This window comes from Cnephaeus nilssonii (assembly GCF_951640355.1).
Source record: "Cnephaeus nilssonii genome assembly, chromosome: 6".
Lineage (NCBI taxonomy): Eukaryota > Metazoa > Chordata > Mammalia > Chiroptera > Vespertilionidae > Cnephaeus > Cnephaeus nilssonii.
This window is the reverse complement of record NC_137077.1, coordinates 89420059-89435484: the sequence shown is the minus strand read 5'-3', so window position 1 is coordinate 89435484 and position 15426 is coordinate 89420059. Positions and strand designations below refer to the sequence as shown.

General features: G+C 43.8%; 1 protein-coding gene and 1 pseudogene across 4 annotated transcripts in view; both read left to right on the top strand.

Annotated features, from left to right (window-relative positions):
- Nucleotides 1-3544: 3544 nt before the first annotated feature.
- The window catches only part of TULP3 (TUB like protein 3), a 38088-nt gene continuing 26206 nt past the window's right edge, over nt 3545-15426 (top strand). Inside the window, exon 1 of one of the 3 annotated variants that reach the window (XM_079775936.1) lies at nt 3545-4114. In XM_079775936.1, the coding sequence (XP_079632062.1) occupies nt 4082-4114 (33 nt within the window). In that variant the 5' untranslated portion in view covers nt 3545-4081. The remainder of the gene's footprint in view (nt 4115-15426) is intronic. The other 2 variants (XM_079775934.1, XM_079775935.1) reach the window with 2 other exon arrangements.
- LOC307102377 (SIN3-HDAC complex-associated factor-like) lies at nt 7029-8292 on the top strand (annotated as a pseudogene). The gene has a single exon. The product of its transcript is annotated as an SIN3-HDAC complex-associated factor-like (transcript).

Genomic DNA, 15426 nt, shown 5'->3' with positions numbered 1-15426 from the left:
GAAAAGCCACTGTAAACAGCTTGGGTGGGCCTGAAAGTTGGGTGGGGTGGAGTTTCAGGGAATCACCAGGACAGGGTGAGCATTAACCAGATTGATGACTCAGATATGGCACCCACCTGCTGGCTCTGTGTGGGGAGGCTCAGAAAAGGAGAAATGTCCTCTGCCAGCACTTTTCTCTGGGAGAAAGCTGCCCCTCCAGCTCTCACCTTAATGTCAGATACTTTATTTAGTTCCTCCCTATTTGTCCCTGGTGCCTTACAAGATGCTGCCCCACTGCTGGAGCTCAGATCAAGTGAGTCTGATTAAGTAGGTGAGCAGGCTCTTTAAGAGGAACACCTGGGACTCCAGCAGCTCTTTGTTTCACTGAGTCCCAACCCCCACGGGTTTTTACAGCCAGAAGTAATGGGAGCTTCTCTTCCTGGCACTGGAACACTGGGGTGGAGGGCCTGGTGTGGGGCGGCGACCCCTCACTCCTCAGGGGGTGACCTCTGTAGCCAAGATCTCTCTCCTGATTTTTATCTGACACAGGGTGTGAGGTCAGCCTTTTCCACGTCTCCACCCCTTCCACCAGTCTCCATGTTTTGTGTTGATTTTTTAATCAGGCTTGGTTAGGTTTGCTATTTGGCAACTTAGTTTGAAATAAGGTAAAGAGAGAATTAAAGGGAAAAATGAAAATTCAGTTAAGATCATAGTCCAGTTTAGACTAGAAATTCTAGTTTAGGTTTAATATAAGTACATAAAATATCTTTATTATTTCTGCTGTTACAATTTAATACTAGAGCTCAGAAAAAAGTACAGCTTTTATGTATAAGAGGCATCTAAATGTTATATAACTCCTTTTTAGTGTCTCTTGTGTTAAGGTTAAATGCTTTGATTATACCCTGTTTACTTAAATTACTCAGCTTGTCCAGGCTTGATGAAAGGAATTAAATGGTGTCAACACAGGGTGTTGGAAAAACACACCTGGTTTCATTATTAGAGGCCTTCAGAGAAATGTATGAGGACTTCAGTTGTGTGTCAGAATTTAGCTTTATTTGGGTTACTTTAGCATTCAGATGGGAGGGGCATAGGATGATTTTTTTTTTTTTTTACATGCCAGAGAGTTTTGCAATTCTGGTTTGGAGTTGAAGGCAAAATGAGTTGGAGGAAGAATCACAGTAGTAGTTGTTGAAAATCCATAACTGGATTTTTTCACCAATTTGCCCTTTCTTATATAATGTTCATAATATTTTTTTCCCTTAGTCGTTTTATGTAGAACTTTTTCAGATTTATACTAAAATCTACTGAATACTAATAATATTCCAGTACTGTATTTATTAAGCTACAATAGTAAAATTTGTGATTGAGGACTAATGACATTAAGGAAAACAGGAACATATCTAGGAGAAATGTAGGGGCCCACAGAGCTGAGGCCAGAATTGTACCCTGCATTTTTATTTATTTGTTTGTCTTTCTTTTGAGCAGGAAAAAAGGAGATGGTTTCTTTTGAATATCCAGGTTTTTTAAAAAAAAAAACCATATAGGATATAAGGGAGTTAATAGAGGAGACTGTCAGAGAATCAGAATGCTCCTTCACACCTATGGCTAAAGGATTAATAGGCAGGAAGAGTCTTGGAGATGGTATGCAAGTTCCAAGTTGCTATGCATTATTAAAATGCGTAAAACTTTCTAAAACATAGGAATGTAGTGGTTAAACCATTAAACCATGATAGATACTTTGGTATATTTACCCCAAATGCAGGAAAAGCCATGCTTGCCTTTGTAGCCATGGAATTTGTCTTCTATTTTTTAAAAAAATCCTCATTCCCAGGATGTTTCCTGTTGATTTTACAGAGAAGGGAGACACACACACACACACACACACACACACACAGAAACATTGATGTGAGAGAGAAACATAGATTGGTTGCCTCCTGTACTCACCCTGACTGGGGATGGAACCCCCAACCTAGGGATGTGCCTGGACCGGTGCACGGGATAATGCTCCAACCAACTGTAAGCTCCCAGTAAAAATTTATCCTATCTAATAATAGACAAATATGCAAATTGACCATACCTCCGACACACCCACAAGCCACACCACAAGCCACGCCCACCATCCAATCAGAGCGAGTATGCAAATTAACCCAAACCAAGATGGCTACAGCCACAGAGAGCAAGGTTTCCTAGGTAACAGAGGAAGCCAAGCTTTCCGCCTGCCCTTGCCAGGCCTAAGCCTCCACTCAAGCTACAAAGTTTCAATTATAGAAGGTAAACAAATTCAAACAAATGGCGGCAGAATGGAGCTTGAGAGAGCAGGTCAGGGTTGCCGCCGGCAACAGGGGAAGCAAAGCTTTCCGCACACCCTAGCTGGGCCCACCCGCTTAAGGCAACAAAGTTTCAATTATAACCCCAACACAAATGGCTGCCGCCGCGGAGGGAGCCCCGGGCTTGGCTCCACTCCAGGCTACAAAGTTTCAATTGTAGAAGGAAAATAAATTCCAGATACCAGGGCCTCCACTTGGGTTGCCAGGGGGCGTGGTCGGCCTGCAAACCACCACAGGCCCCTCGCTCAGGCCGCCCCACGCCCCAAGGGAACCCCCACCTGATCTGGGACGCCCTTCAGGGCAAACCAGCTGGCCCCCACCCCTGTACCAGGCCTCTATCCTATCTAATAAAAGAGTAATATGCAGATTGATCATCACTGCAACACACAATATAGCTGCCCCCATGTGGTCAAAGATCCTGCCCCCATGCGGACACAAGATGGCCACCACAAGATGGCCAGCAGGAGAGGGAAGTTGGGAGGCACCTGGCCTGCAAGGGAGGGCAGTTGAGAGGGACCAAGCCTGCAAGGGAGGGAAGTTGAGAGGGACCAGGCCTGCAAGGGAGGGCAGTTGGAGGTGATCAACCCTGCAGGAGAGGGCAGTTAGGGGTGACCAGGCCAGCAGAGGAGGGAAGTTGGGGGCAAACAGGCTGGCAGCAGAGTGGTTAGGGGCAATCAGGAAGGCAGGCAGGCAAGCAGTTGGGAGCCAGCAGTCCTGGATTGTGAGAGGGATGTCCGACTGCCTGTTTAGGGATCCGACTGCCCACCGGGATCGGGCCTAAACGGACATCCCTCGAGGGGTCCCATATTGGAGAGGGTACAGGCTGGGCTGAGGGACAACCCCCCTCCGTGCACGAATTTCGGGCACTGGGCCACTAGTAATACAAATAATTGAGGATCATTTCTGCTTTGTTTATAGTTTATTCTTTCCAAGAATGTTGGGTAACAAAATAAAATCTTAAATTAGGAAAAGGCTTCAGAGAGAGTTTTTAGAAAGGTAAAAAGGGCCCTACTGGTTTGGCTCAGTGGATAGAGAGTTAGCCTGCGGACTGAAGGGTCCCTGGTTCAATTCCAGTCTAGGGCACATGCCTGGGTTGCAGGCTCGATCCCCAGTAGGGGGTGTGCAGGAGGCAGCTGATCAATGATTCTCTCTCATCATTGATATTTCTATCTCTCTCTCCCTCTCCCTTTCTCTCTGAAATCAATAAAAATATACTTTAAGAAAAAGTTCAAAGGATTTGGTTTATCAATTGAAGATGTAATTTGATTCCATTTTTGTTGTTGTTTTCTTCTATCAAAAAAAAAATCTGTTTCCCTAGCTGGTTTTGCTCAGTGGTTAGAGTGCTGGCTCTCAGACTGAAGGGTTGTGGGTTTAATTCTAGTTAAGGGCACATGTACCTTGGTTGCAGGCTCGATCTGCCCCTCCCCCCATGCCTCCCCCCCATGCCACTCGAGGCTAGTTCTGGAGGCAACCAATTGATGTGTCACTCTCACTCACATCAATGTTTCTCTCTCTCTCTGTCTCTCCTCCTCCCTTCCACTCTAATAATCAATGGGAAAAATATCCTCAGGTCCTCTGGAATAAGTGGCATTAAGGATGGCAAGTCAGTGTGGGCAGCATCCTAAAACTGATGCTTTCCCTAAGGCAGAATTCATTGATTCCAAATAGCCCATGGTAATACATGGAAAAGATGAAATTGACATGGTTTTAAAAGGATTTTCTCTTTACATGTTTTCTTTTCACTTTTTCAAAACAGTGCCTTTGAAGATGAGGCTATGAAGCTTCGACAGCTGAAACTCGATAATCAGGTGAGTAGAGTCTTCTCTTTTGAAATAAGCGGAGAACTATATTGACCATGATGCTGATAGTCTTGACTCTGAAGTCTTGGCAGGGTCATGGAAAGAAGACCTGATAGGAAAAGGCTCTGATATTACTCACTAAGCAGGGTCTAGACTTAGTATCTGCTGAACCAAGGCCCTGGGCTATGGCAAGACCAAAGTGCTTTGAGGACATCAGCAATAAAACTGGCCTTAGATTTGTAATCACTGAAAATTCCTTGGTACCTTTTATAAGAATTAGAAGAATGTTAACATTGTAATTCTATGTACTTATTTGGTCCTACTGCCTTAAGTACCTCTCTACACTGTAATTTCACTTAACTACAAGATTTTTTTCTTACCCTAATCTGCAGATCTGAAAATGCTGCTATGCTTGTTTAAAAACTTCCATTGCCTGCAGAATAATTTTCTTTACAGCACTGGTCCCAATTTTAGCTACACATTAAATTTTTTCAAATGATTTGATTTATGCTTGTTTCCTCCACTAAACAAAGTAAGTTCCATGAGAACAGGAGGCAAGTCTATTTATGATGACTGTTATAGCAGAAGTTCCTAGCATAAGGCTGGGTACATAATCTTCATTAAATATTTGAGTGAAGGAAGGAATAAATGAACAGAGTTTTATGTTGTCACATGCTATCCTCATCGTGATTACTCAGCTTAGAACCTATACCCAACATAGCATATTTGCTTTTTCATATGAATTTTATTTATTTATTTATTCATTTATTTATTTTAATCCTCACCTGAAACATCAATGATGAGAGAGAATCATTGATCAGCTGCCTCCTGCACGCCCCACACTGGGGATTGAGCCCACAGTCCAGGCATGTGCCCTGAACGGGAATCAAACTGCAACCTCATGGTTCATAGGTCAACGCTCAACCTAAGCCACGCTGGCCAGGCCTGGGGAACATTTTAAGCAGATCTAGTTTTTTATGGCAGAGTTGGAAAATAGCAACAGACATCCCAGCAATTACAGATGGCTGCCTGGGCACCTTCCTCTGCAAGGTATTTTGCTTCTAAGTGGAGACTCAGCCAGGGTTATGCATCTGTCATGTCAGTGAGGGTGTAAATAAACAATTCTTTCTAATATTAGAAAAGGAACGAAAACTAGAAAATAAACTAATCTTCCTGGGATCGTGGGGAAAATTCTGATTATATATATATTTATTGCCACCACAAAGATCAGAATAATTGTAATGAACTCTTTATTTTCTACATTCCATTTCATATGGTAATAATTCAAATAATACAAAAAATATATTTGATGAAAAATATCCACCACCACCCTTATTACTTGGCTCAGTTCTTAACCAGAGGCAGTCACAGACTTCTAGTGTATCCTAGAAGACATACAATTTAGAAAGCCGCATCTATGCCTTCCTGGCCAGCGGTAGCAACTGCAGAACCATAGGAGGCAATCTTTGTAGACCAGGCAGCTGAGGAGGGAGGAGCCATTGGAGGTGGGTTGGCCTGGTGTGTACTCTGCACCTCCAGAATGTTATTGCCATGGAACCGATAGGGGATGGGCATGTAATAGAAATAGAATCACAGTTGCTTAATAGCTACTCACTATAAAGAAGAGATTTTCTTACATACTCTGGGAAACTGGAGGATGTGTTGCAAGAGAAGAACAGGCCTGGAGATAAGACAGTCCCAGAGCTGAGATGAGCCTGTCACTCAAAAGAAGATATATTTTAAATCAAGGACAGGACCCATCTGAAGGGAGACAGCGTTCTGGGCTAATCTTTTCCAGGGCTAATCTTTGCAAGTACAATGATAGAAAGCAGACCCTGGGAACTCACTAACTTTAAATTTTGTTCCTAGTCTCTAACTATCCTATATAATAATCCTATATAATAAAGCGGTAATATGCAAATTGACCATCACTCCAACACACAAGATGGCTGCCCCCTTGTGGTCAAAGATGGCCGCCCCCATGTGGACACAAGATGGCCACCACAAGATGGCTGGCAGGGGAGGGCAGTTGGGGGTGACCAGGCCTGCAGGGGAGGGCAGTTAGGGGCGACCAGGCCTACAGGGGAGGTCAGTTGGGGGGGACCAGGCATGCAGGGGAGGGCAGTTAGGGGCAACCAGGCATGCAGGGGAGGGCAGTTAGGGATGACCAGGCCTACAGGGGAGGTCAGTTGGGGGGGACCAGGCATGCAGGGGAGGGCAGTTAGGGGTGACCAGGCCAGCAGGGGAGAGTAGTTAGGGGCAATCGGGCCAGCAGGGGAGGGCAGTTAGGGGGTGATCAGGCTGTCAGGGGAGTCGTTAGGGGGTGATCAGGCTGGCAGGCAGAAGCGGTTAGGGGCAATCAGGCAGGCAGGCAGGCAGGCAGGCGAGTGGTTGGGAGCCAGCAGTCCTGGATTGTGAGAGGGATGTCCCACCGGGATCGGGCCTAAACGGGCAGTCGGACATCCCTTGAGGGGTCCCAGATTGGAGAGGGTGCAACTGGGCTGAGGGACACCCCCCTCCCCGTGCACGAATTTCATGCACTGGACCTATAGTCCTATATAATAAAAGGATAATATGGAAATCGACCAAAGTGGAACAACCAGTCGCTATGACGCGCATTGACCACCAGGGAACAGACACTCAATGAAGGAGCTGCCCCCAGCCCGCAGGCTCTAATCGCCTAATGGGGAACAGGAAACTGGGGGTGGGTGGTGGTGGATGTGGGCGGTGCCAGGCCAAGGCTCTCGCCCCACTGGTTGCCCCCCACACAGAGGGCGACTGGCATTGGGGGTCGGGGCCGGTGAGTGGGCAAGAATGGCCAACCTCTCCATCCCTCCTCCTGGCTGGCAGGCTCCGATCGCCCGATGGTGAATGGGGAACCTGGGGTGGGTGGCGGCGGGGGGCGGGGACAGCTGCCGGCAGCTGGGGAAGATGGCCCTGATTGCAGGGCAGGCCTAGGGACCGTGCCTGTGCACAAATTTCATGTGCCGGGCCTCTAGTATCATATAGAAGGGCTGACTTGAAATGAAAGGTCAGAGCAGTCTTTTCAGGGTGTTACACCTGCCTCTCTCTCAGATTGCCTGCTGATTATGAAACACACCGTAAAGATTCAACTTCACCTCTACTTATTTGATTCCAGTAGTGGCAGACAGCCTGGACCCTTTCATTTTTTGTATCAGAACAGCTGTTTTTGGAAGACTGTTACCCAGCAGAAAAGATGTTTGGTTTTTACAAGCCATAGATGTATTGAAGGATAGAAGGCTGCTGTATTTGCAGAGCTAAATCCTCCAGTTCTCAATTCACAGACAGCAAATGCTGTGAAAAGGACTTCCAGACCCGTTTTGTGTTGCATGAGACTCGTTCAGGAGACATCTGTAATGCCTGTGTCCTGCTCGTGAAAAGATGGGAAGAAATTGCTGGCAGGATTAAAACAAAAATAAAAACTGGAATCATGTGGTAGGTGCAAGGCCAGGACCCACTCTATAGACTACCTTGAAATCAAAGAAAGTGAAAATTCTACCTGGAAACAGGATAAAAAGCAAGCAGATCAGCAAACTGCAGAAGAAATTGAAACATCACAGTTCTGATGCTCACAGTACCACCTCAAGTGCCTCCCCAGCTCAATCTCCTTGTTATAGTAACCAGTCAGATGATGGCTCAGAGACAGGGATGGCTTCGGGCGGGCTCTAACAGAGTGCCAGTTTTTGTTTTTTTTCCTTTTTTAGATTTCACATACTGGAAAAGATGGAACATATGTTGTGGGATTTTCTGTAAAGGCATTTTGGGGAAGTCCTCATTGACACACATCTATTCAAGCCTTGCTGCAGCAATAAGAAAGCAGCTGCTGAGAAGCCGGGGGCCAGAGCCTCTGCCCAGCTCCACTCAGGAGTGGTCCCTGCAGATTATATAGAAGGGAACAAAATACAATTTAAATTTTAGAAAAAAATCAACAAACAAACCCACAGCAACAAAAATTACACTCTTGGATACCTGCTATTCTGCCAAAAGACAATTTCTGGAATAGTTCTGAATGGATTATTTTTCCTTCCCTTCCACAAGTTCTACCATCTGAGGCCAGTATCTAGTTTACTAAAAGAAAAATAGACATATATATAAAGTTTAAAATGCTGAGTATTTCTGAGGAAACTGAGTGCTGCTGTAAAGTGCTCTTTAAGTCTTTCTTTTAAATCCCCTTCTAACGAATGAAACTAGGAGAATATCAGGGGACAGAGATGGGATTTGTTGTATGATAGACATATGTAGTTTTAACCTTTTTATTTTGAAATGGTTCTTTTTTTTTTTAAATACATTTTGGCCGCAGTATTGGTAGACTATACTATAGTATAGATAATTTCTACTTCTGTATTTATTTATTACTAGGCCTCAACCACAGTCTTTTTTTTAATTTAAATTTTATTTTTATCTTAGAGAGAGATAGAGAAACATTGATATGTACTCCGACTGGTGATGGAACCCGCACCATTGTCATATCAGGATGATGCTCTAACCAACTGAGCTACTGGGCCAGGCCACAGTCTTCTTTTTCCTCTTTGCCTGTAGGATGTACTGTATGTAGTCATGCACTTTGTATTAACACATTAGAAATCTACAAATCTGTTTTGTACTTTTTATACTGTGGGATACTTATAATAAAAACTTTTACTAGATTATTGAATACATTTAATCTTATTAGAAAAAAAAGGCAAAATTTTATAGGATTTTTTTTAATTCTAAAAATATCTATTTGGACCAGATGTATAAATTTTGGTGTTAAATAGTGTGTGCAAATACTGTTAAGAGTCCTGAAATGCACAAAAAGGGGATTACTCAGCAGGGCATAAGAGAATTTCCACAAATGCCAGTTGAACATTCAAATGGCCTGTAACAAGAAAATGGCCTTGTGAGTAAAACATTGGGTTGGTAATCAGAAGACTTTGGTTCTACTGCTTTTATTTATTTTTATTTTTTGTTAATTCTCACCTGAGTATATTTTTCTATTGATTTTTAGAGAGAGTGGAGGGGGAGAGACAGAGAGAAACATCAGTGTGAGAGAGATATATCGATTGGTTGCCTTCTGCACGGAGATTGAGCCTGCAACCGAGGTACATGCGCTTGACCAGAATTGAACCCGAGACCCTTCAGTCTGCGGGCCAACACTTTATCCACTGAGCCAAACCAGCTAGGGCAATTCTAATGCTTTTATTTTTTTAAAAAAAATTTTTATTGATTTTAGAGAGGAAGGTAGGGGGAGAGAGAGATAGAAACATCAATGATGAGAGAGACTCGCTGATTGGCTGCCTCCTGCATGCCCTTCACTGGAGACCGAGCCTGCAACCCAGGCATGTGCCCTTGACTGGAATCAAACCGGGGACCCTTCAGTCCGCAGGCCAACACTCGATCCACTGAGCCAAACCGGCTAGGGCAATTCTAGTGCTTTTAGATCTGCCATTAATAGCTGTGTAATTTTAGGTAAGATCCTCAAACTTGGGCCCCAGTCTTCTGATTATAGCTATTTTCGTGGGCATGAATTGATATTATATATTCTTGATTTGCTCTTCCCTAATGACTAATGATGGTTGAGCATATTTAAAGTAGTTAGTGGCCATTTGTATGTCTTCTTAGGAGAAATATATATCCAAATCCTTTGCCCATTTTTGTTGTTGTTAATCCTCACCCAAGGATATTTTTCCATTGATTTTTAGAGAGAGGGGAAGGGAGGGGGAGAGACAGAGAGAGGAGACATCTATCTGAGAGAGACACATCGATTGGTTGCCTCCTCCACCGACTGGGGCCTGCAACTGAGGCACGTGCCCTTGACGGGAACCAAACCTGGGACTCCTCAGTTCGTGGGTTGATGTTCTATCCACTGAGCCAAACCAGCTAGGGCCCTTTGCCCATTTTAAATTGGGTTATTGTCTTTTTGTTCAGTTGTAAGAGTTCTTTATACAGTCTAAACTTAAGTTTCTTATCAGAAATATAACTTGTAGATATTTTCTACAGTTCTATTGTTGTATGCACTTTTAGTATCATGTCTAAGAAACCATTGTCCACCCAAGGCTATAAAGACTTGCTACTTTGTTTTCTTCAAAGAGTTTTGCATTTTCTCTGATCTGTTTTGAGTTTATTTTTATGTATGATGTGAGGTGAGAGTCCAGCTTCATTCTTTTGCATGTAGATATCCATTTGCCCCACCACCATTTATTGAAAAGCTATCTTTCCCATGGAGTATATTTGCTTGTATTTTTACTAGCTTTGAAATAGTGCTCATATTTTCAGGGCATGTGGATACCTTAGCTGGCTACAGAATATAAAGATTTTCAGACTCAGTGATGTTACTGAGTCATGGATACACATTAGGTAGAAAACATTTGTGCCATCTGGTATACAATGGATTAAAATATAATATAGTCTCTTTAGGTCAGGTTGCCTATTTATTTGTTCACACCCTTCTAAGAGAGGCAGTCATCAGTGCATTGAACTAGTATTTTAAGAAGTCTGATATAAAACTTTCAGTTTTGTCTTCCTATGATCTCACTTTGTATGCCAGAAAAGCTAGTTATTTTTAGCCAAACTGATAGATATCAGGCAACCATTCTGAACTCGTTGGTTGTACCTTGTAGTCAGCCAGTCCATTCAAGAGTGTCATAATGTAACCAGCCTATCATCTCTAGGGAGTCCTTGGAAAATTGAGAATCAGTTAGTGAAGTTAAACTATCATTAATTTGAGGCTTGCCTGAGCTTTATTATTTTACTAGAGGCCTGGTGCATGAAATTCATGCATGGGTAGGGTCCCTAGGCCTGGCCAGCGATCAGGGCCAATTGGGGCCTTCTGGCTGTCGGCCAGGGCCTTCTGGCTGTCGGCCAGGGCCTTCCTTCATTCTGCGCCGCCCCCCGGTGGTCAGCGCACATCATAGCAAGTGGCCGAACTCCCGGTTGGTCGAACTCTACAAGGGACAATTTGCATATTAGCCTTTTATTATATAGGATTGGATTAAGCCCTTTGATGGAATTACCTCCTTTCCCCATCTAATCTCTTTTATTTCCTCATTTATTTTGGCATCACTATTTAATATCTTGCCCCCAGGAAAATCTAGCATACCACCAGATTCTGGAGAAGATGGATCCTTTGAGTTATTGTTCAGTTTCCAAGGGAACTGGGAAATTTAAAGATTATGTAGCACTTAATCCAGAAGGCAACATATTTCAATTGCCCACAGAGCATCAAACTTTGGCTTCTTTTCCTGACTCCCCTGACCTTTCCCTAAGTTTGTAAGGAGTCCTTTGTATATGCAGCCTTTAAAGCACTCTTAGCTTTTTAGGGAAGGTAAATCATAAATGAGCCTTGGCCGGGTAGCTCTGTTCATTAGAGCATCTGCCCAATATACCAAGGTTGCAGGCTCCATCCTTGGTCAGGACACATAGAAGAATCAACCAATGAATGCATAAATAATGGAACAACAAATCAGTGTTTCTCTCTTCCATCCTCCCTCTCTAAAATCAATAAATACAAAACATTTTAGCCTGGCTGGTGTGGCTCAGTGGTTGAATATCAACCTATGAACCAGGAGGTCATGGTTCAATTTCTGGCAGGGCACATGCCTGGGTTGTGGGTTTGATCCCAAGTATGGGCCATGCAGGAGGCAGCCAATGATTCTCTCTCATCATTGATGTTTCTATCTCTTCCTCTCCTTTCCTCTCTGAAATCAATAAAAATATATTTTTTTAAAAAACCACTCAATTAGCACCTCTCTTTTCCCTCATCCAAACCATGTGATGGTGATTAGAGTGCTACATCAGGTGACAGTTTTTACCAAATGTTAGTTTGCCCATACATAATGTTGAATTTAAATAAATAGCCAGATATTTCTCCAGCAAAATGGGTTTATTCAGGAATAACAAGGAATTGCGGTTTGGGACATTCAGTCTAGTGACAAACTATGGGCAAGTCCAGAAAAACAAAAGTGAGAACCACTTTTTTATGGACTTGGGAGGCACTGTTGTAAGTGAAGAGTCAGTTGGAGGACGGAAAGTTTCAAGTATAGTGATTTTTCATTGGCTGAGTTATGGCAGTCTCCCATTGGCTGAGCTGTTACTGGGCGGGGAGGACTCTTCTTTCTGCTGAGGTAGTAAAGTACTAGTATTCTCACCTCCTGTCAGAGATGCAAGGTACCTACCGTCTCTTCCTGTTGGGGTCAACAGTTTGCATTGAGTGACATGTGTGAGAACTCTCTTCTACCCTCCTGACTTCATTTGAATGAAGTTTCTGTTTATTAATTTTCATAGTAGATATTTTATGATTTTCTTATTTACAAACTTGGACAATAGTAGGATATATTCAGTTCTGTAATATAGTAGCTGTGCCCTGAAGTTCACAGTTTGAATCTATAGTTGTTGGGTTATTTTTTTTTAATTTAATAAACCTTTATTGTTCAGATTATTACAATAGTTTCTCCTTTTTCCCCCCATAGCTCCCCTCCACTCGGTTCCCACCTCACCCTCTGCCCTTACCTCCCCCTCCACTGTCCTCATCCATAGGTATACAATTTTTGTCCAGTCTCTTCCTGCACCCTCCATACCCTTTTCCCCCTGAGAATTATCAGTCCACTCCCTTTCTATGCCCCTGATCCTATTATATTCACCAGTTTATTCTGTTCCTCAGATTTTTAATTCACTTGATTTTTGGGTTCGCTTGTTGATAGATATATATTTGTTGTTCATAATTTTTATCTTTACTTTTTTCTTCTTCCTCTTCTTAAAGAATACCTTTCAGCATTTCATATAATACTGTTTTGGTGGTGATGAACTCCTTTAGCTTTTTCTTATCTGTGAAGCTCTTTATCTGACCTTCCATTCTGAATGATAACTTTGCTGGGTAGAGTAATCTTGGTTGTAGGTTCTTGCTATTCATCTCTTTGAATATTTCTTGCACACTCCCGTCTGGCCTGCATAGTTTCTGTTGAGAAATCAGCTGACAATCGTATGTGTACTCCCTTGTAGGTAACTAACTGTTTTTCTCTTGCTGCTTTTAATATTCTCTCTTTGTCTTTTGCTCTTGGCATTTTAATTATGATGTGTCTTGGTGTGGTCCTCTTTGGATTCCTTTTGTTTGGGGTTTTGTGCACTTCCTGGACTTGTAAGTGTATTTCTTTCACCAGGTGGGGGAAATTTTCAGTCATTATTTCTTCAAATAGGTTTTCAGTATCTTGCTCTCTCTCTTCTTCTGGCACCTCCATAATTCTGATGTTGGTACGCTTGAAGTTGTCCCAGAGACTTCTTACACTATCTTCAACTTTTTGGATTCTTTTTTCTTTTTGCTTTTCCAGTTGAGTGTTTTTGCTTCTTTGTATTTCAAATCTTTGACTTGATTCTTGGGATCCTCTAGTCTGCTGTTGGGACTCTGTATAATATTTTTTATTTCAGTCAGTATATGTTTTAATTTCTAGTTGGTCCTTTTTCATATCCTCGAGGGTCTAGCTAAATTTATCAGCCTTTTCTAGGAAATTCTTGAAAAACCTTATAACCATGGTTTTGAATTCTGTATCCAGTCGTTTATTTTCCTCCATTTCTTTCATTTGTGAACTGTTACTTTGTCTCCGCATTTTCGCTGCTTCCCTGAGTTGGTAGGGTAGCTTTGTGTGCTAGGTGTCCTATATGGCCCAGTGGGTCAGCCTCCCCAGTCACCTGAGGTGGACACTCTTGGTGCACCCCTTTGTGTTCTGTGTGTACAGCCTTGTTGTAGTTAAGTCTTGATGGTTGTTGGTGTCACTGGGAGGAATTGACCTCCAGGCCAATTGGCTATGTGTATCAGCTGTGTCTACGCCGGGAGACCTGTGCTGGATACAGCCTTATAGGACCAGACTTGCAAAATTGCAAAAGCCTCTGTGCTCAGCTTGGATGGGGCGGAGTCTCAGGGCTGAGAAGACAGTCTTTTTTTTTTTTTTATTGATTTTTTACAGAGAGGAAGGGAGAGGGATAGAGAGCTAGAAACATCGATGACAGAGAAACATCGACCAGCTGCCTCCTGCACACCCCCTACCGGGGATGTGCCCGCAACCAATGTACATGCCCTTGACCGGAATCGAACCTGGGACCTTTCGGTCCGCAGGCCGACGCTCTATCCATTGAGCCAAACCGGTTTCGGCTGAGCAGACAGTCTTGGCTTCCCGTCAGCCCTGCCCCTGTGTGCGCGCCTCCAGATCTCTGCCTTCCGCAGCTCCCCTGAGTTTCCCCCTGACAGTCCAGATTCCCCCAGTCTCGCCCTGAACTGGGGTTCAGTGCAGTCGGAACTGGGGTTCAGTGCAGTCAGGTGCTTCCGACTCCTTTCCACTAGGGAGAGCTAGTGGCAACCTCAGCAGTCAGTCTTCTCTGAGTGCACTCTCGCATGCGCACCTCCAGACCCCTGCCCGCCGCGGCTTCCCCAAGTCTCCGAGTGCCTTACTCTCTACCTGACATTCCAGACTCCCCCCATATGAGCCTGGGTCCACGGCGTTTCGCCCGGAACTGGGGTTCAGTGCAGTCGGAACTGGGGTTCAGTGCAGTCGGGGGCTTCCTTCCCTCTCCCGCCAGAGAAAGCCAGCCAGGCACTCAGCCGCCCTCCCTCTCTGTGCACTTGTCTCCGTTCCTCAATCCTTTGCAGCTCCTCTGATTCTCCGTGTGCTTTCCTCTTTCCTTCTAGTTGTAGAATTTCCACTCAGCCAGCTTTCCTATGGTTCTGGATGATGTCCGTTCTGCCTTTTAGTTGTAGTTTTGAAATTGTTGTGTGAGGCAGCAGTTTAGGTGTTTACCTATGCTGCCATCTTGTTGTTGGGTTATTTTTTAAAGTTAACTTTAGTTTTATTTTGAGATCTGAAGAGTCTGAACAAAATTTCTAGGGATATAGTGTGGTGGGTTGAAGTATGCTATCAGTTTCAAGGTGCTGTCACTCCCTCCCCCCGCCCCACACCCATCCCCTGTCATCTCAACCCTCAACCTTCTTGTGTGTCTTGGTTTCTGTCCCTAGCTGTCTATTACAACCGTGAGGACTCGGAGCTCTGAGTAACCTTTATATGCCCCTCCCTAGACATTACAGTTGATTTGGAATTCCTTATGGGGCTTTTGCACATTGTGAGGGATACCCTTTGGCACCTGCACATGGATTCTTAGTCACCTAAGAATACCCCTATTTGAACTGAAGGGAGAAAGTACCCCTTATCTTTGGAGCCAAATGAGTTCAGGCTCTTATTTATCCAGTAAAATGTTTTGTTCAGACTCCCAGAAAGCAATTCCAATTGAAAAGCCAAAGTTACAGACCCAGTCACCTATTCTTTTAGCTTCATCCCTTA